Source organism: Stenella coeruleoalba (genome assembly GCF_951394435.1).
Source record: "Stenella coeruleoalba genome assembly, chromosome: 6".
NCBI lineage: Eukaryota > Metazoa > Chordata > Mammalia > Artiodactyla > Delphinidae > Stenella > Stenella coeruleoalba.
This window is the reverse complement of record NC_137151.1, coordinates 62,916,319-62,942,630: the sequence shown is the minus strand read 5'-3', so window position 1 is coordinate 62,942,630 and position 26,312 is coordinate 62,916,319. Positions and strand designations below refer to the sequence as shown.

The following is a 26,312-nucleotide window of genomic DNA, read 5'->3' as shown; positions in this document are numbered from 1 at the left end:
GCTGCCCAAGGTCTAGTACAATGTCGAAGGTTTTGTGCCCATCTCAAGCTAACCCAGAGCCAGAGTAGGTGCTAATGGTTGGTCTTTTATGACAACTGGTTCAGAGCTCTTCCATCTGACTGAAGATTTAGGAAATGGTTTGTGGTTCTATGAGCTTAGCTCCACTGCTCAGAAGCTGGGCAACAGTGAAGGTCTGAGAAAACTCACAGTCTCTCTGCAGATTAAGAGGATGCTTAAGGAGGTCACCTCTTTGTGAATGGTCCCCAAGAGCTCCAAGGTATAGTTCCAGTTCTGGATTTTTTAAACAGATGTTGAGATCAGGTCTTACATCTCAGGGGAACCAGTTGCATCAAGGACATTAGGACTGAAGATAACTTGTAGAATCTCGTTGCGTGACAGAGCCCCTTTGCATTCCTATGGGAAGTAGCAAAGAGTACTTTTCTTTCACTTGTTAACCCAAAATGAGGCCACTGGCCAGAAATCTTTGGCCAAAGATCTGACAGATTCTTGGGATCATGAGAAATACAATTCTAGGAAGATCCTGGCTCCTTTAAAACTTGTTCATTTTTTTCAGAGTAACAGGGATAATTCAGAAATCCTAGAGGCCAATTTCACAAAGCAGTAGAAGTTTTGAGAACATCTAGAGAAACTGGGAACATTGAGAGGTTTGGAATGTTGAGTTAGACCACTTTCCCAGACTCACCAGTAGGGAATCAACATATCTGTTGTCTTAGAAGATTCAAGTAGGACTATTTAAGGCAGAATCAGCTTTACCTTTTGTGTTCCTGGCAACCTGGCTTTCTACTGTCTTTATCACTGTCATAGCGGCATTTGTTAGTCAGGTGGGAGACCCTCATTGGGATCCTATCCCCAGTGATCTGCATCCCTTCCTAATATTTCAACTGCCACTAAGCTTCCTGTTCATTGTTCTTAGAAAATTTGCAATCAGATGCAGATAGACTCTGTTATCTGACACTGGTTATGATCTTCTAATCCTATTGTGTATGTTGACCGTGTCATTCTGAATCTTAATGTCCTGACTGCTCCCTCCCTCAAGAAGAGGAGGGAAAATCTAACACTGTAGAATGCAGGCCCACCAGTGTTGGAAATGATTTTAATTTCAGTCTCTGTTGATCTTGAAACTTAATAATTTTCAGAGATGACCAAGATAACTTGGTTCTTATTTGTTTACAAGTCTGTCTCCCATTGTCCTTAAATCCAGTGACTATGTTTTATTACTATTTCCAGCACTGATACCTAGCACAGTGCTTGACACTTAATATATGCTCCACAAATGATTGCTAAATAAATGAATGTCAAAAGCAAAAACCATGGTTAAACTTATTGCCCTATATTATATATCAAACTGCAATATTTATATATATTTTAAAAATATATCTGAAATTAAAATGCTAAAATATAGAATTATAAATAAAAATAAGTGTATATTATTATAAATATATTTTTGAGAAACTCACTTATTTTATAACCACTTTCTGCAAGATAGCATATTCCAGTAATGTGTTCCAAGGGGTCTCAGATGGGTTAGGACATCTCAGGAAGGATAGAGTTGAGCAATCAGGAAATCTGAAGCCACCAGAAAGTCCAGAACTGGGACCCGAAGTAGGTCAATCCTAAGTTAGTCACACATAGTGAGGAGCGTTAGCCAAAACTGGCTAAACCCTGGGCAGAATACAATTGCAGAAAATGTAAAGACAAGAGCCCAAAATCAAAAGTCATTTAAGTCAGAAAGAGTAAAGCAATCTCAGGGGCAAGAAAAAGAGTTGGAATAAAGAAAATGTTAGCACACTGGAGTAAAGAGATGCAAATACAAGAAGAATCCAAGAATATATATTAGTTATGTAGTAAATGGAGTGAAGCCTGAGCCAGTTTTTGGAGGCTAGAACTTATATACCCACAGGAGTACGATGGCTATTTTCATCAGATGTTTGATCTGTCCCGATAGCTGCCTTTCAATCAATCCTCCCACGTAGAAATATTTCTACCTGTGGGACTTTAAATGGTCAGGTGATAAATGTGACTTGTTTTGGATTATACTTATAATATAAAGAAATATCATCAGCTTCTTCTAAACCTGACAGGAATCTTGGAATCTAAGAGAAGTACATTCTGCCTATTAACCCGGGAGTCATTATTCATCAATCTCAACCCTTTAAGATATATCTCAGGACAAGAAAATAATGGTTGATTATTTTTTTTCATTGAAGGTCTTGGACTGCCACTCATGGCCTATTATTATGGTGTTTACACTTAGCAAGTTAGAGGCAGTTGTTAGAAGAAGAAGCAGATAGAAGCAAGAAACTTGAAAGCAGTAAAAATAAAATCTAAAAATCTGATGATACCATGGACATTTTACAAATGTGACAATCAACAAAAGCTCCTCAAGGGGGGAACTCCTTATAGATCCCTTTGTGGAATGAAATTGCACTTTGGCTCAGAAGGTCCCTGGGTCCTGCAATGCCTGTCCAGGACTCCTGTGCCCATGAGAAAACTATGCCAGGCATTTTCTCAAAGCATCAGGCCTCTGCATGCTCTTCTCAGCAAGTTTCATGGCAATCACTGCAGTCCTTACCAAGTATCTCTGATATGACATTGTAAATTATAAGGAATCAATATACTGAGTACATGTAAAATTTTTTTTTTCCTGGGAATCAAGGTGGATGTGTGGGACAAAATTGAGGCAATGCAAAGATGGGTTTCACTGTAATTATTGCAGTAATGATTTTAATATTATTCAATTTCAATAAACTATCCTGTTTTAGATAGTGGAAAATAAATAAATAAATAAAAGTCTGGGGCTTCCCTGGTGGCGCAGTGGTTGAGAGTCCGCCTGCCGATGCAGGGGACACGGGTTCGTGCCCCGGTCCGGGAAGACCCCACATGCCGCGGAGCGGCTGGGCCCGTGAGCCATGACCGCTGAGCCTGCGCGTCCGGAGCCTGTGCTCCGCAACGGGAGAGGCCACAACAGTGAGAGGCCCGCGTACCGCAAAAAAACAAAAACAAAAGTCTGATGATAAATGAGACACAAATAAATAAAGCAGAAGAAAATGTAAAAAGCAGAACTCTTTGAGTTTTAAAAGTTATTTAAGGGGCTTCCCTGGTGGCGCAGTGGTTGAGTCCGCCTGCAGATGCCTGGGACACGGGTTCACACTCCGGTCCGGGAAGATCCCACATGCTGCGGAGCGGCTGGGCCCTTGAGCCATGGCCTCTGAGCCTGCGCATCCGGGGCCTGCGTGTCTGGGGGAGGCCACAACAGTGAGAGGCCCACGTACCGCAAAAAAAAAAAAAAAAAAAAAAAAAAAAAAAAATTATTTAAGTATGTCACAGTATTGCAGCTGATTATTGTAATTGAATACTACTATTACTTTGATTTATCAGTAAGAAATTAAATTATATTTTGCATATTCCCGTTATAAATTCCGAGAAATAAGGCAGTAATTTTAATTAAAAAGATTGTTAAACAAAGAAGTATTATGCTTTAAAGGATTAAAAATAACAACTAGTACTTACTGAGTGTGTAATACCTGGCAAGCACTGTTCTAGGTGCTTTATATTTATTAACTCATTCAGTGCTCATATTACCCTATGAAGTAAGTACTCTTATTATTCCCATTTTACAGTTGAGGAAAATGAGGCATGGAGAGGTTAAGTGCCTTGCTCAAGGTCACAGTTACAAAGTTCTAAAGCCCAGATTTGAATCCAGACAAGAGCTCCAAAACCAAACTTTTTTTTCAAATATTTATTATAAAATATTTCAAACATGTAGAAAAATTGACAGAACTGTACAATAGACACCCATACATTCAACACCTAGAATCTTCACTTGTAATTTTATAATATTTACTTTATCACATGTCTGTCTATGCATTACTCAAACCATCAATTAATTCTTCTTATTTTTTGATGCCTTTCAAAATAAGTTGCAAATACCATTAGGCCTCACCCATAAACACTTAATAGTTCATATAGTTAACTAGAATTCAGTATTTGTTTATGGGCTTTTTAAAGGTAAAGCCAAGTAAAATCCACAAAACTTAAAGGTATCATTTTATCAGTTTTGACAAACATATATACCTGTGTGCTCCAAACCCTCAGGATGTTGAACATTACTGTCACCTGAGAAAGTTCCATCATTCCTCCAATCTCCCAGTCAGTTCCTACTTCACTCCTAGAAATTAATTTTGTCTGTTCTAGCATTTCATATGAAATGGATCATGTAGTTTGTAATCTTTGGTGTAAGGCTTCTTTCACTTGGCATAATGTTTTTGGACTCTCATTTTTATGTGCATCAGTAGTTCATTCATTTTTATCACAGGATTGTGTTCTGTTGTATAAATATACCACAGTTTTTATTTTTCTATCTAGTCTATGGATGGACAACTGGGCTGCTTCCAATTTTGGGTAATTATGCTTTATATTTTTTATACTCTCCTACATGTTTATCATTTCTCTTTCTCTTCATTCCTTCCTAGAGATCTAAATTTCCATCTGAAACATTTGAAAATATATTTTGCCTTCATTCTTGAAGGGTAATTTTGGTGTATGTGTAATCCCAGCCTTACATTTTTTTTTCTTTCAAAAGTTTAAAGATTGTTACATTGTCTTCTGTTCTTTTAAGACTAGAAGAACAATGATTATTGTTACCATTGTTTCCTAATATATAATATATTATTTTTTAAAGTGCTTTTACTATTTTGACCATAATATCCCTTGTTAATATTTAACTGATATGATTTAAAACATTAATTAGTAGTGATATATAAAATAATTTGCTTTCTAAACTATTTTTTTCCATCAAAAAGGTTAAGTTTTAGGTAGATCCTTTTCAATAGGCTGTCATTGAAATCAGTCTATAAAGAATTCCACACATTTTGCAAATGCACATAATCGTTTTTATTCTTTTCAGCTATTTATATATCATATAACTATATAACCATATATAGTATGTATATATACACACACTCATATATACACATATATTTAAGTGTATATATAAAACATATACAAACATATACAGTTTAATTTTCTTTATTAAGCTCCAGATCCAAATTTCCAATTAATCTCTGAATTTTTACTTTTGGATATTTCAGATGGACCTCAAATCCCCAAAATACAAAACATTATCTCTCCCTCCTATAATCTCTAAACTGGTACTTCTCCATATTCCATATTCTCTATATGATATGGTAGTCAATCATAAAATCCAGATGTTATAGACCTCACTGTCAGAACCTGTGATCTATGCACATAGTTAGAAATCAACTATTATTTTTTTAATTTATAAAGATATTAAGAATGACATCATTTTCTAGTTAACACTTGTCTCTATTTTCAAAATAATTCTATGTGCGTATACTTTAAAATATATATATTTTAGCAGCTGTACTTGAAATACATGTTAGCTGCTTCTATTCTTAGCTATGAAAATACTACTCTGAACAATCTTGTGCATGTGAATTGGTTTGAGATGTACCCATGAAGTAAGTTCCTGTTGCTCAAATTGCAGGGGTAAGGTATATACATTTTAATTTAGAGAACTAGTATCAGATTACCTTCTAAGAAATATGTACGAATTTAACTCTACCAAAAAAGTTTATTAGAGTGCTTTATTTCCTCACATCCTAGGCAGGACTTTGCTTTATTAAACTAGGGCTTCCATTTTAAATTATTATAAACATGTTTACTTATGATTTCTTTTATAAGTTTCATAGTTTGGTGTTTTTATAAATTTTATTTTGATTTGAATCATTGAGCCATCTAACTTTTATCTGGATATAAGTGGATGGAGGCAAGGATAATGGGAACTGCCTAATTCTGATCCTTCATATATATACTACACAAGGAATACAGTCCAAAAAAAGAAAAACAAATAAAACTACACAAAACCCGCACCATCAGCATAACTAGAAGGCAGAGAATGCCCAAACTTCAAAATGCCTGTAAAGGAAAAGTAAAACCAAATTAATTTGCACTCTCTCTGTCATACTCCAAGTCTTTATAGAAAATTGGGTATCAATTTTATTTTAAATGACTGACAGAAAGAGAATACTACCCCTAATTGTGAAGATGCTGGGGAAAAAAGCATTTCCACATATTTCCTTGTATAAGCTATTTAATAACCTCTATTTTCCCATTCTGATCTGAAACTACAGTTTTTATGTAGATTCTATATTATACTAATGCTTCAAATTATACTTAATGACAGTAACAAAATCAGTCTCGGGGAATGAAATCACGTGATAGATTAAAACTCAACTCTTAATAATCTTAAATCTGGGCGTCCACAGAAAAAATGGGGGAGGGGTAATGGGGGGGCGAACTAAGTCACAGCCAAGATCAAAGCCAATATCATATGACAGAACCAGTCCAGCTGACATTAATAATACCTCAGCTAAAACCACCAAAAATATAGCTCTAGTCTCTGCTACTGACTCCATTGCTACTATTGCTCCCTCAACTGCTGAAAAGTTGAAGCTTCTGACTCTCTTGCAAATAGGGATTCTCCACTGCCTCTCTTATTTTGTGTCATTAAATTCATATTAGAAATCTTGAGCTAATGTCTTTGATTGGCTCAGCCAAGGTCATGTGGTCACTTCCTAGATCCATAAGATCCTGGAAAAGTCATTATCTGGTCCTTTTCACTTGTATTGCAGGAGGTCTCCCACCATGATTCATACAGTAACAAATTCCCTAAATCTATGTACAGGGTCACCATGCTAGGCAGCACCTCCTCCTTCCAAATTAATGTCCACTATGCTTACTCACCTTCTATTTTACAAAATTTTACAAAATATTTGATTTTGACAACACTTAAACAAAGAAAATTTCTAGACAATCCCATCTGACATCAACCTGTTAGCTACTCAGCGAAGCAAGTCATCCTAGTAAGCCCATTGGTTTTTGGATATCTCTAAAGTAGCCATACAGAGGTACCAATTGCTTACACTTGTCTTAAAATTTTACAGCTTGTAAGCACTTTTGTGGTATAGTTTAGAGGTACCCAAATTTAGATTTAGACACAACTGCGCTAGCATCTATCTTCACTACCTATCTAGCTGTACAATGATAAAGTCATGAAACTCATCAATCTCTCTCTCCTCATTTGTAAAATGGTGATCACAAGGGTAATACATGAAAATATGATGTAATAGAGTTAGAAACATCTAGTCGAGTGCCTTGAAATGGTACTCACTCAGCAAGTGTTACTATAACTAAAATTGCCATATTTATTACAGTAAATATTGGCTCCTACTCAATTGCTTAAAGTCTGTTTTAAGGAGAATATTTTCTTTTCTAAGAATGCACCTCTTAATAGCACTTCTGAATGCTTCAGAGAGGAAGACTGAAGAATTCTGTCTGGTGAGAGCCATGTGGTTGATAAGGTCTTGGTGCTCTGGCCAGATGTCAGGCCTGAGCCTTGGAGGTGGGAGAGCTGAGTTCAGGATATTGGACCACCAGAGACCTCCCAACCCATGTAATATCAATCAGTGAGAGCTCTCCCAGAGATCTCTGTCTCAACGCTAAGACCCAGCTCCACTCAATGACACCCCATGCCAAACAACTAGCAAGACAGGAACATAACCACACCCATTAGCAGAGACGCTGCCTAAAATCATAATAAGTTCACAAACACCCCAAAACACACCACTGGGCTCAGTCCTGCCCACCAGAAAGATAAGATCCAGGCTCATCCACCAGAACGCAGGCACCAGTCCCCTCCACCAGGAAGCCTACACAAGCCACTGAACCAACCCTACCCACTGGGGGAAGACACCAAAAACAGCAGGAATTACAAACCTGAAGCCTGCAAAAAGGAGACCCCAAGCACAGTAAGTTAAGCAAAATAAGAAGTAACAGGAATAGGCAGCAGATGAAGGAGCAAGGTAAAAACCCACCAGACCAAACAAATGAAGAGGAAATAGCAGTCTACCTAAAAAAGAATTCAGAACAATGATAGTAAAGATGATCCAAAATCTTTGAAATAGAATGGAGAAAATAAAAGAAATGTTTAACAAGGACCTAGAAGAACTAAAGAGCAAACAAACAATGATGAACAACACAATAAATGAAATTTAAAATTCTCTAGAAGGAATCAATAGCAGAATAACTGAGGCAGAAGAAAGGATAAGTGACCTGGAAGATAAAATAGTGGAAATAACTACTGCAGAGAAGAATAAAGAAAAAAGAATGAAAAGAGTTGAGGACAGTCTCAGAGACCACTGGGACAACATTAAATGCACCAACATCCGAATTCTAGGGATCCCAGAAGAAGAAGAGAATAAGAAAGGGGCTGAGAAAATATTTGAACAGATTATAGTTGAAAACTTCCCTAGCATGGGAAAGGAAATAGTAAATCAAGTCCAGGAGTGCAGAGAGTCCCATAGAGGATAAATCCAAGGAGAAACATGCCAAGACACATATTAATCAAACTATCAAAAATTAAATACAAAGAAAAAATATTAAAAGCAAATAACATACAAGGGAATCCCCATAAGGTTAACAGCAGATCTTTCAGCAGAAACTCTGCAAGCCAGAAGGGAGTGGCAGGACATGTTTAAAGTGATTAAAAGGACATGATTAAAAGGAAAAACCTACAACCAAGATTACTCTACCAGAAAGGATCTCATTCAGATTTGATGGAGAAATTGAAGCCTTTACAGAGAAGCAAAAGCTAAAGGGATTCAGCACCATGAAACCAGTTTTACAACAAATGCTAAAGGAACTTCTCTAGGCAGGAAACACAAGAGAAGGAAAAGACCTACAATAACAAACCCCTCAAAATTAAGAAAATGGTAATAGGAACACACATATCAATAACTACCTTAAATGTAAATGGATTAAATGCTCCAACCAAAAGACATAGACTAGCTGAATGGTTACAGAAACAAGACCTGTATATATACTGTCTACAAGAGACCCACTGCAGACCTAGGGACACATACAGACTGAAAGTGAAGGGATGGAAAAAAATATTCCATGCAAATAGAAATCAAAAGGAAGCTGGAGTAGCAATTCTTATATCAGACAAAATAGATTTAAAGTAAAGACTATTACAAGAGACCAAGAAGGACACTACATAATGATCAAGGGATCATTCCAAGAAGAAGATATAACAATTGTAAATATTTATGCATCCAACATAGGAGCACCTCAATACGCAAGGCAAATGCTAACAGCCATAAAAGGGGAAATTGACAGTTACACAAACATAGTAGGGGACTTTAATACCCCACTTTCATCAATGGACAGATCAACCAAAATGAAACTAAATAAGGAAACACAAGCTTTAAATGACAGGTTAAACAACATGGACTTAATTGATATTTATAGGACATTCCATCCAAAAACAACAGAATACACTTTCTTCTCAAGTGCTCATGGAACATTCTCCAGGATAGATCATATCTTGGGTCACAAATCAAGCCTTGGTAAATTTAAGAAAATTGAAATCGTATCAAGCATCTTTTCCAACCACAGTGCTATGAGACTAGATATCAATTATAGGAAAAAAACTGTAAAAAATACAAACACATGAAGGCCAAACAATACACTACTAAATAACCAAGAGATCACTGAAGACATCAAAGAGGAAATCAAAAAATACCTAGAAAAAATTACAATGAAAACATGACAGCGCAAAACCTATGGGATGCAGCAAAACAGCTCTAAGAGGGAAGTTTATAGCAATACAATCCTACCTCTAAAAACAAGAAAAATCTCAAATAAACAACCTAACCATACACCTAAAGCAATTGAAGAAAGAAGACCAAAAAATACCCCAAAGTTAGCAGAAGGAAAGAAAACATAAAGTTAGAGCAGAAATAAATGAAAAAGAAATGAAGAAAACAATAACAAATATCAATACAACTTAAAGCTGGTTCTTTGAGAAGATAAACAAAATTGATAAGCCATTAGCCAGACTCTAAGAAAAAAAGTGAAAACTCTCAAATAAACAGAATTAGAAATGAAAAAGGAGAAGTAACAACTGACACTGCAGAAATACAAAGGATCATGAGAGATTACTACAAACAACTCTATGCTAATAAAATGGACAACCTGGAAGAAATGGACAAATACTGAGAAAAGCACAACCTTCTGAGACTGAACCAGGAAGAAATAGAAAATATAAACAGACAAATCACAAGCACTGAAATTGAGACTGTGATTAAAAATCTTCCAACAAACAAAAGCCCAGGACCAGATGGCTTCACAGGCGAATTCTATCAAACATTTAGAGAAGAGCTCACACCTATCCTTCTCAAACACTTCCAAAATATGGCAGAGGGAGGAGCACTCCCAAACTCATTCTATGAGGCCACCATCACCCTGATACCAAAACCAGACAAAGATGTCACAAAAAAAGAATACTACAGGCCAATACCACTGATGAACATAGATGTGAAAATCCTCAATAAAATACTAGCAAACAGAATCCAGTAGCACATTAAAAGGATCATACACCATGATCAAGTGTATTCCTTTTATCCCAGGAATGCAAGGATTCCTCAATATAGGCAAATCAATCATTGTGATACACCATAATAAAAAATTGAAGGATAAAAACCATATGAACATCTCAATAGATGCAGAAAAAGCTTTTCACAAAATTCAACACCCATTTATGATAAAACCTTTCCAGAAAATAGGCATAGAGGGAACTTACCTCAAAAGAATAAAGGCCGTATATGACAAACCCACAGCTAACATCGTTCTCAATGGTTGAAAACTGAAACAATTTCCATTAAGATCAGGAACAAGACAAGGTTGCCCACTCTCACAACTATTATTCAACATAATCTTGGAAGTTTTAGCCACAGCATTCAGAGAAGAAAAATAAATTAAAGGAATCCAAATCGGAAAAGAAGAAGTAATACTGTCACTGTTTGCAGATGACATGATGCTATACACAGAGAATCCTAAAGATGCTACCAGAAAACTATGAGAGCTAATCAATGAATCTGGTAAAGTAGCAGGATACCAAATTAATGCATAGAAATCTCTTTCATTCCTATACACTAATGGTGAAAAATCTGAAAGTGAAATTAAGGAAACACTCCTATTTACCATTGCAACAAAAAGAATAAAATACCTAGGTATAAACCTACTTAAGGAGACTAAAAACCTGTATGCAGAAAACTATAAGACACTGATGAAAGAAACTAAACATAATACAAACAGATGGAGAGATATACCATGTTCTTGGATTGGAAGAATCAACATTGTGAAAAGGACTGTACTACCCCAAGCAATCAACAGATTCAATGCAATCCCTATCAAACTACCAATGGCATTTTTCACAGAACTAGAATAAAAAAATTCACAATTTGTATGGAAATACAAAATACCCTGAATAGCCAAAGCAGTCTTGAGAAAAAAAAAGGAGCTGCAGGAATCAGGCTCCCAGACTTCAGAGTATACTACAAAGCTACAGTAATCAAGACAGTATGGTACTGGCACAAAAACAGAAATATAGATCAATGGAACAGGATAGAAAGCACAGAGATAAACCCATGCACATAGGGTCACCTTACCTTTGATAAAGGAGGCAAGACTATACAATGGAGAAAAGACAGCCGCTTCAATAAGTGGTGCTAGGAAAAGTGGACATCTACCTGTAAAAGAATGAAATTAGAACACTCCCTAACACCATATACAGAAATAAACTGCAAATGGATTAAAAACCTAAATGTAAGACCAGACACTATTAAACTCTTAGAGGAAAACTTAGGCAGAGCACTCTATGACATAAATCACAGCAAGATCCTTTTTGATCCACCTCCTAGGGAAATGGAAATAAAAATAAACAAATGGGACCTAATGAAACTTAAAAGCTTTTGCACAGCAAAGGAAACCATAAACAAGATGAAAAAACAACCCTCAGAATGGGAGAAAATATTTGCAAATGAAGCAACTGACAAAGGATTAATCTCCAAAATATACAAGCAGCTCATGCAGCTCAATATGAAAAAGCAAACAACGCAATCCAAAAAAGGACAGAAGATCTAAATAGACATTTCTCCAAAGAAGATATACAGATTGCCAACAAACACATGAAAGGGTGCTCAACCTCACTAATCATGAGAGAAATGCAAATCAAAACAGTGAAGTATCACCTCACACCGATCAGAATGGCCATCATCAAAAAATCTAGAAACAATAAATGCTGGAGAGGGTGTGGAGAAAAGGGAACTCTCGTGCACTGTTGGTGGGCATGTAAATTGATACAGCCACTATGGAGAATAGTATGGTGGTTCCTTAAGAAACTGAAAATAGGACTACCATAGGACCCAGTAATCCCACTACTGGGCATATACCCTGAGAAAAGCATAATTCAAAAAGAGTCATGTACCACAATGTTCACTGCAGCATTATTTACAATAACCAGGACATGGAAACAACCTAAGTGTCCATCGACAGATGAATGGATAAAGAAGATGTGGCACATATATACAATGGAATATTACTCAGCCATAAAAAGAAATGAAATTGAGTTATTTGTCATTAGGTGGATGGACCTAGAATCTGTCATACAGAGTGAAGTAAGTCAGAAAGAGAAAAGCAAATACCATATGCTAACATATATATGGAATCAAAATAAAAGTGTTTCTGAAGAACATAGGGGCAGGACAGGAATAAAGACACATATGTAGAGAATGGAGTTGAGGACACAGCGAGAGGGAAGGATAAGCTGGGAAGATGTGAGAGTGTGGCACTGACATATGTACACTACCAACCATAAAATAGATAGCTAGTGGGAAGCAGCCGCATAGCACAGGGAGATCAGCTCGGTGCTTTGTGACCACCTAGAGGGGTGGGTTAGGGAGGGTGGAGGGAGATGCAAGAGGAAGGGGATATGGGGATATATGTATAGCTGATTCACTTTGTTATACAGCAGAAACTAACACAACAATGTAAAGCAATTATACTCCAATAAAGCTGTTAAAAAAAAAAAGATCTTTTCTCCATACTGATGCTGGTACTGCTCCTTTCATCTAATGACCAAGAGAAATGGCTTGCACTTTAATCAACAATATAAAATATTATTACACTTGGCACTTGTTAGAGTACAAACCTGAGTTGACTTTGATACAATTTTTGCCAAAATCTTACTTCAGCTATTCAGTTTTTTAGAAAGGTGGTCTAATGGCTAGATTAACTATTAATCTTTCTATATTTTTCAGGCATTAGTGCTATATTAAGATCATTCACCAGAAAATGTAGGGCCTGCACCATATTTCATAAATTCCCCACAGAAATGCTTTTACTGAATTATGATTTAATGATTAATAATTTACAATCTGCACTCAGCCATCTAAAAGTCAGATGCAAGCCAGTTTTATCTGATTAAGTGCTTGCATTTCTTTGTCATACCACAGAAGACAAGGCCCACTATCCATTTATTCACCTAGTCAACAACTGGAGTAGTTTCATTCAACATCAAAATCATGACTAAAGAAGTCTTTGGGGAGAACTGACTGGATTGGGAGAGAGAATTAGCACTGATAAAGTCAGTACTGTGTAGCAGGCTTTCTGTATATGGTCTGGTTTAATGTTTGTGACCCAGTGTGATATATGAGGGGTTCCAAAATTTACCCAGGCTATGTTATTAAGATCTCATAGCTAGTAGGTGGCAGACTGAGTAATCAAAGACTGTTGTGCTGTGAAGTGATAACAGAAAGGAAAAGAAGATTATATTTGGACTATACAGTAAGAAGACTGGCTGGCAAATTAAATTTTGACGTTTCAATGGATGGTGTTCAAAAATATTTTCATTAATGGTGGCATCTTTGCAATAAGGTTGCAACCTCCCTTTGTATCTACTTTTAAGGACACTATTTTTTACACACATAAACTTAATAATGATTTTTAGCAGTTAGAATGGATCACTAAAAATATAAAAAAGCACTTTTGCTGTAATATGAAGAGATATATGTTAAAAATGCTTTTGATTTTGTTAACTCAATTATTGTTAATTCAGTGCTGCATATAGGTTTAGTTTAGCTAATATTTAGCCTAAACTTTTAGGTCATGTGATACTCTGTGAATATTCAAAGATTTTAGGATTGCAAAGTTCTAAAAGTACAAGGTCGCCATCAATCATATTTGGATCCATTTAAATTATTCTAACTGTTAATAAGTCCATGCTTCCACATTGCTAGTCAGAGGGAAGGATTAATGTCCAAGTCAACTTATTCCATTTTTCAATGGCTATTTAGAAAGTGCTTTATTATCTTGAGCCAAATCTATTCTGGCTTCAGCTCATTGCTCCTAGTTCATCTTATTTTTTTAAAGTAGTACTTAAATCTAATTTCTCTTCTACATAAAATCATTCAGATACTTGGACACAATAATGTTCTACTTCAGTCTCTTCTGCTTCAACTAATATATCCTCTATTATTTTAACTGGTCTGTAGATGGCATGATTTGAGTTTTATCATATGCTGATCCCATTTGAAGACCCTCCAGTTACATGCATGCCTTTTAAGAGTGGTCATGGAATACAGCAGAAGAGAGAGAAATTGCCTCCTTCATCTTCCTTCAATACCAATAAAGTTTATATTAGCTTTCTTGGCAGACACAAGTCAGTATTGATTTATATTGCACTTACTATTAAGTAAACCCCCTTGGCAGTTTTCTCTGCTGTAAAAACGTACTGACTGCACTTGTGCAGATGGGTTGTTTTGGTCCAAATTTCAAAACCTTACATGTATTCCTACTATACTATTATTCTGTTAGATTCGACCAATCATTCTAAGATATAAAATCATATCACAGTTAAAATTTTATGTTTAGGGCTTCCCTGGTGGCGCAGTGGTTAAGAATCTGCCTGCCAATGCAGGGGACATGGGTTGGAGCCCTGGTCCAGGAAGATCCCACATGCCGCAGAGCAACTAAGCCTGTGCGCCACAATTACTGAGCCTGTGCTCTAGAGCCCACGAGCCACAACTACTGAGCCCGAGTGCCACAACTACTGAAGCCTGCACGCCTAGAGCCCGTGCTCTGCAATGAGAAGCCACCCAATGAGAAGCCCACGCACCGCAACGAAGAGTAGCCCCCGCTCTCCGCTACTAGAGAAAAGCCCGCGCGCAGCAACAAAGACGCAACACAGCCAAAAAATTAAAATAAATTAATTAATTTTTTAAAATTTATGTGTAGTTTGAACCTATTATGTGCCAATCACCACACTAGGCATTTTCATTCACATTATTTTATTTTATCCTTATTTAACCCGAGTAAGAACCCCAATTTTATGATTGACAGGTTCAAGAACATAAGTAATTTAACTGAGACCTCTAAGAATATTAATAACAGAATTTAGGATTTGATTGTAAGTCTAATTCCAAAGTTTGTGATTTCATTTATACTAGTCTATAACCATGAATTGTTAAGAATCTATTCAAGGAACTCCATGTAAGGAGTACAATTTTGAAAGCTCATTAAATATTTTAAGGGAAGAAGATTATATATGTAAGTAAGAGCAAACTTCAGTTGTCTGTAGCTTGTCTCCATAAATTGTACTTATTCAAAGCATTTTGACTCCCCTCAATAAAATTTGATATGTGAGGTATTCCTATACATGCATTTGTATGTGTGTATGGTGTATATAAATAATTCTTAATAATCTTTTAATAAGTGTTAGTTTTGTGCATGATATTGAAGCAAGATATTTGAAAAATAAGTAAATTTTATGATGAGCAATTGTTAGTTTTTATTAGTCTGGAAAGAGAGTTCCAAGTAGATATATGCTGACATTCCTATTCCATATTTCTCTCTTTAAAACTGCTTCACACGCATCCTTGCAGCATCTCTTGAGGGTCTTGGGCATAAGCTGCCATTGCTATTGTGAAAATGTCCCTCTCTCTGGTCACAAATAACTGAACCAAGAGGAAATAAATCCATAGGCTGGGCTAGTCAATTAGAGTATCTTTTAATTTACATTTTTGGAGGTAGAGGTTATAGGCATATGGTGGGAACTTAAACTGAAATATCAAAGTTGAGGCAGGCGATGGCGTTTTGTTCTATGTGCATTCTTAGAAGTAAGCATAGGAAGCCATTCTTTAGATAGAATGCAGTAGAAATTAAAAGAAAAGCCGAGAAAACTGTGATGCCATGAACAGCATAAGGAGTTACCCTAGTAATTATTTTCCATTTTTATTTTTCAGGGTACAGAAATGGACTATGTGTCCTCTCCTTGGATGTCTACAAGACTGCCATTTGTATATTTTAAATATCTCTCACACACCTCTTATTTAACCTATTAGGAGTCTGATTCTCACAATGATTGGTACTCCATTATGATTAATGAACATATTTTTTCTTACTTTCCATTAATAGCAAGTAATGGATTCAACTATTAAACAACTCAATTTTACCCAGTAGTGGAAAATTCTGGATTAGCATATATGTGTGTATACATATGTGTGTGATTTCTGTCTTAGGAAAATATTATAGAAGAAATTCAGCTAAGGCCAACACTATTACAGACAAAATATACATATAGAAAATGCTACAGTATCAAGTACAAAATTTCTTATCCTTAATTGCAATAATAAAATTACCAAGGGGGTTAAGAAGAATGTATAAAGAATAATCAGTCAGTTGTCACTGAGCAGGATCATTTGAAGTGTAGGTTTTGACAGAAATTGGACTGGGAAAAATCAGCAAAAGAACATAATTTTATGAGAGGAAAGAATCAGGTTCATAAATGGAGAATTGATGCATGAAATTGTATTTAATGAAGACTAATTGAGTGACCCATAGGACGGCTTGAAGTAGATAAAGACTAGAATTGAGAGAGACCTGTAAAGACTACTAGAGCAATCCAGAGATAGAATTACAAAGATGACTATCTTGATGTAGGTATATGAACAGTGGATAATATTTAAATACCTAATGGAAAATAATTGTAAGAAAATTACTTTTTTCAGAGGAATTAATGACAAAGAAAAACATTTCATGAGTAACTTTCAAGGCAATAAGTTTATATGTGTGTGTTTTTTTTTTACAATGGCTAGAAGGTAAAAGAGTGATTCTAGTCTTGGGGAAAACAACAAACTTTGTTTTTACTTGTTAAATTGCTGTTATTGGTGGATTGCCACATAGATGACTGAGGGAAGGGAGTGTTTGGGGAAATGTACTTGGTAAATACCCATGTACGGTAGTTAAAATTCTGTGTTTGCCTATGTATTTACCAAAAAGATGGATATAACTAGGGGAAAAGCAGAACTTTAAAGGATATCAAAGTTAAAATTTCAGAGGAAAAACTAAGTCAAAGGAATTAATCAGAGCTATAGGAAGAGATAAAGAAGAGGGGGCCCCCAGAGCCAATGAAAACTGAGTTTAGAGAAGGAAAGTCTAGTCAGTAGTTAAATACAGCTGAGAGTGAAATAATTGGATTTGGCCTTCCAACAATCTCTAGCCACTTTAGAACTCTTTCATTACAAGGGAGAAACTGAAAGGCAGATTTCAGTAAAAGAAAGAAGATTCAATGGATGAATAAATGAAATAGAATGAGTTATTTGTGAAATTACAAATTAAGTCTAATATTAAGTGAAACAAAACCAAGTTTAATGACTCAGATTTCTCTAAAGCTCAGGAATTTTCTTTGAATGCTTTTATTCAGTTTGCTCTTCTCTTTTATTCCTATCCTAGACTTTTAAAATTTTAAATTTTTCTTTATATACACAAATCTTATCTAGAACTGAAGAAAATACTTTTCAGGTGCAAAATTGGAAATGGCTTCCCCAGAACGTAAGGGCCTTGTCCCCTTCACCAGAGAGTCTCTTGAAGTTATGGAACAGCATAGTGCTAAAAAACACAGTGAGGAACACAAAGAAGATTTAAAGCCAAACACTGACTTGGAAGCTGGAAAAGAGCTGCCATTTGTTTATGGAAATCTTCCTAGAGCAATGGTGTCAGAGCCATTGGAAGATGTGGACCCATACTACAAGAATAAAATGGTAAGGATTAATTAAACTTATTATGACTATATTTTTATTCATTTTCCAGACATGTGAAAAATGTAATTGAGATAGGATGAAAGAAGATGGAAGAATAAGTGAAGAGGTAATTTTAAGTTACAGAAAACTGGATAAGAAATTTCACACATATTTGAGATTTTTATCAAAACCGAATATTTGCCTGGTAGGTTAGTTTGTTTAGGGTTACTTTACTTTGTATGTAACAGGCTATACTGTTATGCCTTGATGTAAATGATTTCTTTTATGTGAGCATAATGATTGGCTACTTAAGATTACTGATTTTAAAATAACTATCATGTAAAATTTCCATACTATGTACAGCAATTTCAACTGTTCAACTTGATGAGCTTACTCGGTAGTTAGGAAAATAAAGCCAATGTATATTTCATTCATAAATTTTATTCATTCATACAGTCACAGCCTCTCTATCCAGAGAATGATTTGAGGAACTTACTAAATATTTTGAACAATCCAAAAAGAAGCACAAAATGATAAAAATAAAAATAATTATGCTTAGAAAAGACAGATCTGTGTAGACTGACAAAGCTGGAAGAGTCTCTACTAAGAAAATAGAATTTGAGTTATAGCTTGGAGAACACTTCACATTTTTACAAGGCAAAGGGAAGCTCTTCAATGAACAGTCAGTCAATAGCAGGTATTAATTCTGGAATAGGGAAGAGACAGGCTGATGATAGAACTAGAACCCTGTAGCTGTGTTGCAGATTGTGGGAAATAAGATGAGATAACAGAGATGGCAACATGGCTTTAATGTGGTGGCCAAAATATTGGTGTAATGAATGCAGTGTTTAAGTAAGATTAATCTAGAGATTCCTAAATTACTATTGCATGGAAGAGATAGGGTCAGAAAGATGAAATTAGAGAGAAAACAATTGAGGCCTGAAGTCAAGAGGTCTGGATTATAGGAGTGTCTTGGAGAGAGAGGTAACACACCCGAGACGAAATAGCAGGATTTGAAGACTGATTAATAATGCCAAGGTTTCCAGCTTGGAAGAATAGAAGTGCTTCTGACAAAAATGAAGTAACTATAAAGAAAGATCAAATTTGGGAGAGATGAAGATTAGTCCCATTGTAGACAAATGTAATTTGATATTCTTGTAGAGTGTTCAGTGATTTTACCAAATGGGTGAAATGGAAATGAATCACTTTCTGGACAGAAGGCAAAGTGAGAATTTTGTATAATCACAACTCTTTTGAATACTTTGCATGGTGGAAGCATATTGACAATTTACAGTATAAATGTATATATTAACAAAAGACTCCAGTATCTCTGGTAGACTCCATGGGCATTATGCATCATTCGCTATAAAACACCCATAAAACCTTAAGAACATTTTAGTGAAAATGTAAGTCCTCATCTCAATTATCTCCGCTTTCACTTTTGCTATGCTTAAGTCATTAACAGTTGATATAACAGTAACCTTAAAGGTAACTCTATTATAGCAGAGTTCTGGGTTCTTTGTAGTGTTTACAGACGTGACAGACAAATCTAGGTGTGTTAGTGAAGACAAAATCAAAGATTTTGAAAAAAACCAAAAACGGTAAGGATACCTTAGTATAAAAAGTATTGTTATTAGTGATAACACAAAGATACTAAAAATTTTAATTATATTTAGTTTACTCTGTTAAAGATGGCATACAAATAAATAATTCTAAAATGAAATGAACAATTTCAGCACTTAAACATTAACTAGAAAATTATTCTATCTGGATCTACTCATTCCTTCACAAAGACATAAGTTGGTTGGCTACATCCTGTGTGAAGTTTGAAATTGTTTTGGAAAATACATGGAAAGCACATTTTAAACAATCAGATTTATTTTATTTGGCCCTTTTTACTTTCTTTTTGCTTTTAAAATGGAAAGAGGGACAATAACTACAATCAGGCCAAAATACACACAAATTGTATGTTGGAGAAGTGTTCCATTGAGGAGAATCAGAGCATGGTTTGTTTTCCATTTAGAATAGGTATCCATAAAATATCAATGAATATATATTTGTATATATAGACAAATATAAATACCAATGTATAGTCACATATACACTTCTGTATAATTATATATTAAATATAATATATATTTTAGTATATTATAATGTATTTTATCACATTGCATTATACACTATACATTACTGTTACATAACTGTTACATTATACTCTATATAATGTTTACTATGTGTAATATAGTTATGCACACACCACAACAAATGAATTTTCCAAATGGGCATGTATATATAGTAAAAGTGCACATATGTATGTGTGTATATACTTATGTGCGTGTGTATATATATATACAGACATACACACATACATATACACTTTTACTGTGTATCCATATTTTACACACATATACATATACACACATATACATAAGTCCTTTTTAAAATGTTTCTGATTTTTCCCTTTTTTGGTTTAATATTTCTATATGCCAACATATTAGTTTTACATGATATAAACTTGTTTTAAATATGTTTATGTCGGGGCTTCCCTGGTGGCGCAGTGGTTGAGAGTTCGCCTGCCGATGCGGGGGACACGGGTTCTTGCCCCGGTTCGGGATGATCCCACATGTCGCGGAGCGGCTGGGCCCGTGAGCCATGGCCGCTGAGCCTGAGCGTCCAGAGCCTGTGCTCTGCAACGGGAGAGGCCACAACAGTGAGAGGCCCGTGTACCGCAAAAAAAAAAAAAAAATATATATATATATATATATATATATATATATATATATGTTTATGTCATTGATAATTTACAAGTGGGGTTTTATACCGTAGGTAATTACTAATGATTAATGTAATGTTTGAGTGCATTCGGTCACTTTTACTACTATAATCCCATACCTTATTTGCTTCAAAATAAAATTAACTTATTTTACATTCATTGAATTTTAGTATGCTTAAATGCATACCCATGAGCCATCTGGATATAGATTTCTTTCTATTACATTAGTTTTGCAGGAAGACTTGAGGATTGGTGTGTGGCAAACAGTTTTCTTAGGTAGAACACTGTTTAAAAAAAAGTGATAGATAAGGCTAAATATAAGTAAAAATAGTTTAAAGAAAACTTTCCATTTGATTTAGTCTGTAAAAGGATATCAAAATGTAAGAAGTATAACTGTTAGACTTCATGACAAATGATCATTGGCAATATGCTTCATAATTGATGAGATCATAATTTCTCAGTTCTAATTTCAGTTGATGTTCTTTATTTTCATTTCACTTGATGTTCTTCTTTTCCTCTTACAGACTTTCATAGTATTAAATAAAAAGAGAACAGTATTCAGATTCAGTGCCACCTGGTGTACATTGTCTCCTTTCAATTCAGTTAGAAGAACAGCCATTAAGATTTTGGTACATCCATATCCTTTTCTGTTGGTTTTAAACTGTACTAATATCAAATGCAACCATTCTATTCAGATATTGCTGCAGTCTTTTTCTCTTTTTAATTTTCATTTTAGGTCATACTGAAATCTTGATTATAACTGCACTGTGTTCCATATTTGAAAGTACATTTAAAATATATTTTCTAGGGACTTTCCTGGTGGTCCAGCAGTTAAGACTCCGCACTTCCACTGCAGGGGGCTCGGGTTCGATCCCTGGTCAGGGAACTAAGATCCCACATGCCTCGTGGCCAAAAAAAAAATATATATATATATATATAGTTTTCTTTTCTAGTACACACAACAGTAGTAAATGTTAACAAATCTTAGTAATCCTCATTGTTTTCAATATGAGGAGTATATTTTTTTGACATTTGAGAAACTATGTGATCTCATATGTGTAAATACATATAAACAGATTATAGAAACATGTATTTCCAATATTATTTTTATTAACATTATTCCTTGACAATAACTTACCTTTTTCCGACTGTTAATTTTAATTAGCATCCTGATTGACTGCATATTTATGTCCATGACTGATTTGCCAAAATGGGGGCCAGCATTACAGTAAGTTATATAATTTTATTATGTATAATTGCATATATGATTATATTTTATATTTAATACATTGTGTTACAGTACATTATATATTACATAATATAGCAAATTAATATTTTTAATATATAATTTACATTGTACGTAATATAATATTTATACACATTCCACAATTAATTGATAGTCAAATTTCATGGTTAATGCTGTAAGACATAGCCCACTCTAGAAGCCCTAACTAAAGCCCTGTCCTATGGTCGTCTGGTTGATTGGTTGGTTGGTTGCTTGGTTGCCAGATAATTATCCTCGACATAGTTCTTCAGAGTTGACGATGTATTAGTCTCACTTTTAATATGAAGTTATTATATGAAAACTTTTCTGCAGGAATACTTTGCTTGGAATTTATACATTTGAAATACTTGTAAAACTCATTGCAAGAGGCATCTGGGCAGGATCTTTTTATTTCTTTGGTGATCCATGGAACTGGCTCGATTTCAGTGTAACTTTGTTTGAGTGAGTATTTCTTTTAAGTTGCAAACATCTTAATAACCTTGCTAAGAAAATGCTTTTCATAAAGAAACATTGAGGATGATAAAGTTTTCTGCCTGCAAAAATTCTGTGAGTAAAGAATAATTCATAAATCATAGCCATAATGAGCTCCCTCAGGCAGCTCCAACTGAACTAATCCTTAGAATATGCATTCAAAATTAAAGGAGTGGGATATTATCTCTGTAATCTACCCAAAGCAAAAACAATAGATTGAATTTTTGCATTTGAAGTGATTATTTTCAGTGAACAGAAAATCTCCTGGGAGTTTAAGAGAGGATCCTGACGTATTTGATTCTTCTCTAATCTACATTGCTTAAAAACAGTAAATATTCTAGTTATCAGAATAAGATATTTTATATGCACACATTTTTCTAGAATGATACATTAAGTTCTAATAATTTACATGTGTATTGATTTATTTAATCCTTCTACTTGGTGTACTCTATTTTATGGCTAAAGAAATTGTCACTGGCATCAAACTTCTGTTAAAATAATTTAAAATAATACTCTATTTGTGGACTTGGGGTCAATTTTTTTGAAAAAGAAATAACCTTTATAAAGAACATAATTAGTTTCTGCCATGTTGTAAGCAGTCAAAACATAGTAGCTAATATCGTTGAAATTATTATCACTACTACTTCTACTATTACTATTATTATTTCTGCTCTTGCCATTGCTATTAGCTAACACTTAGGTAACACAGCTAACATTTAGCCCTTAGTATGTGCCAGATGCTTTGCCATGAACTTTACATATATTAACTTATTTAATCCCCCCAAATCCTCAGAATTAGGAAGTATTATTATCCTTACTTTACGTTTGAGGAAACTAAGGCAAGAAAGATTAAGTAATTTAAATAGTGGAGCCTGTATTTCTACATGGTCAGTCTGGCTACAGAGTCTGTATCCTTAACCACTATACACCTTTACTTCTGCTGTCATCACCATCACCATTCTCATCATCGTCATCACCTCATCACCATCATTATCATCACCAGAAGTTTAAATACTTAAATTTTATTCCTTTAAAAAACTGTGGATTTCCTTATTTTTAACTATCTCTTCACCAATTAGATTCAAAGTATTTATGAACATAATATAGAGTATTTGATATGGAATTATGACTACTCAGAGTGTCAAGCTTTTATAAACTCATAATTTGTTTGTAGATCAATATTTACTTGGATACCTTGCACTATAGCAGTCTTTCCCTTCCAATCAATAATAAAACTGTTTGCAAAATGCAATAATGAAAGCAAGTGAAACATTTGGATATATGGTTTTAAAAATAAGTTTCAAATAGTATAAAGAGCCAATATGACTTCTAAATGACTCCAATTTAATCCCACAGGCATATATCAAGATATTCACCTCCAAACTTCATTTCAATATTTCGAATTACAAGAAATTTGAGAATTTTGAAAATTATTCCTTTAAACCAAGGTAAGAAAAGGCACTGCGTTCTTCATTTTGTTTCATGTACTTCTGTGTATTCATCTGAACACCCCTATTATTGCTTGAAGAAATGTTAAATTGAACAGTGTTTCAGATTTGGAATAAATGAATTATCTGATTTTCAAATTTATTTCAGTCACTCCTGGAACGGCAAGAAAGAAATATCACATTTTTTACTAATTTGAAATGGGTTCAATGCTTTTGATAATAAAATATAGAGCTCAATCAAAATATATTATTTTTCTATTTTTTTCTTTTTTACTTATTCTTATGTCTTAAATATGAACTTATAAAATTGTCCTTAGACTTCTGAGAGAGATAGCAGTTTAGACAGATATCTAATCTGTCCTCTTCTTTTCCTCACTGTGTCTAAAAACCAGTTGAAATGAGCAAAGCAATATAAAATAAGATAAATTTGCTTTTGCTGTCAGTGCTTGGATAGGATGCATTCCACATGCCACAAAGTTTAAGAAGATTCTGCTAAATAAAGTGGAGCTGTGACCACATTGATGGAAGAAGCTGACAACTAATTTACACCTCCCATTCCGGAAAGAGTCTTAGAGAAGCCTACCAATACCTTCTGATTTGTTGTTCTGAATGAATAAAAACAATCAGCTAGGAAAACTTGACCCTGAGTTTTGTTTTGGCTTCTATGAGTCAGAGGTATTATGAAATAGTTGAACGAATAAACCCACAGGCAAGTGTGATAATACCAAAAATAAGATCTACAGGCAACTTTCATCCACTGGAACACCATGAAAAAGGCCAGATATATTGCATACTCTGTACTTGGAGAACAGGCTGGGCAAAACAGCAAAAAAAGATTGGAGAAATATGGTAATGGATGCCTAACCTTGTGGATATACTGAAAGATTAAATAGTACACATTAAACAGGTGAATTGTGTGGTTTATAAATTATATCTCTTATTTTTCTTCTAATACATTGGCAATGAGATTTTTTTAAAATGTCCTAGCTTTAGTGAAGGCCTGACTATATATTTATAGTCTCTGGTTTATGCATTGGTTCAACATCTCAACAATTTGAACGTATGAATCGATACTTAAATATGGTCATATATTTTGATACAGAAATTCCATTTCTAATGTAATACTTTAAAGAGACTTGCATATGGCAAAAAAAATTAATAGTATTATTCCAGGTGGCAAAAGTAGCTATAAATATGTATTTCGGTATGATAGCAATTAAAATTGTATATCTACTCTAGATATCACATTTCTTTAACCACAGGAATAACTTTATTTCAACCCTATTCTATTACACTCAAGAAATCTAATCATCTGAGGAGGTCATTTAAAAAATAGATTTTCAATTCTCACAATGATATATGAAATAGGTATCACTATACCCATTTAAAAAATAATAAAACAAGCATAGAAATGTTGGTAACTTGCTCAGCGTCACAGAGCTAGTATATTCTCATCCATTGTTGAGCTGAGTAACTATTAGGATCATAAATTTAAACAGACCAACAAATAAAAAAGGAGCAAGGGAAAAAGAGAAGGAAGGAAGGATGGAAAGAAGGAAGGAAGCAAGGGAGGAAGGAAGGCTTATAGTAGTTTCATCAATGGAATTTAATTATGGGGTTTTTGTTGTTGCATCTTCTTGTTTTCTATGTTTTCAAAATTGAGCATGTATTATTTAATAATTAGAAAAATGAATGTTCTTAAATAAATCTAACTTTAAAGTTGAATTCTCGATTAGTAAGTATTCTGATATAAATACAGCCACATATAATCACAGTTATGTGTTATTCTCATTTCTAATCATTAAAAGTTTTTCATGTTTTACTTAATCAGCTCCAAAAATTGAGTTCTTAAAAAGTTAATGAGATAGCCACTATGGAGAACAGTATGGAGGTTCCTTAAAAAACTAAAAATAGAACTACCATATGAACCAGCAAGCCCACTACTGGGCATATACCCTGAGAAAACCATAATTCAAAAAGTGTCATGTACCACAATGTTCACTGCAGCTCTGTTTACAATAGCCAGGACATGGAAGTAACCTAAGTGTCCATCAACAGATGAATGGATAAAGAAGATGTGGCACATATATACAATGGAATATTACTCAGCCATAAAAAGAAACGAAATTGAGTTATTTGTAGTGAGGTGGATGGACCTAGAGTCTGTCATACAGAGTGAAGTAAGTCAGAAAGAGAAAAACAAATGCCATATGCTAACACATATATATGGAATCTAAGAAAAAAAAAATCGTCATGAAGAACCTAGGGGCAAGATGGGAATAAAGACACAGACCTGCTAGAGAATGGACTTGAGGATATGGGGAGGGGGAACGGTAAGCTGGGACAAAGTGAGAGAGTGGTATGGACATATATAC

The 26,312-nt window shown here is 34.6% G+C and overlaps 1 protein-coding gene across 1 annotated transcript in view; it reads left to right on the top strand.

Moving 5' to 3' along the window:
* The first annotated feature begins 17,729 nt into the window (after positions 1-17,729).
* The window catches only part of SCN7A (sodium voltage-gated channel alpha subunit 7), a 62,179-nt gene continuing 53,596 nt past the window's right edge, over positions 17,730-26,312 (top strand). The window contains exons 1-5 of the mRNA XM_079925143.1: positions 17,730-17,981; positions 21,258-21,370; positions 21,872-21,961; positions 22,331-22,459; positions 23,846-23,937. Of these exons, the coding sequence (XP_079781269.1) occupies positions 17,757-17,981; positions 21,258-21,370; positions 21,872-21,961; positions 22,331-22,459; positions 23,846-23,937 (649 nt within the window). The 5' untranslated portion in view covers positions 17,730-17,756. The remainder of the gene's footprint in view (positions 17,982-21,257; positions 21,371-21,871; positions 21,962-22,330; positions 22,460-23,845; positions 23,938-26,312) is intronic.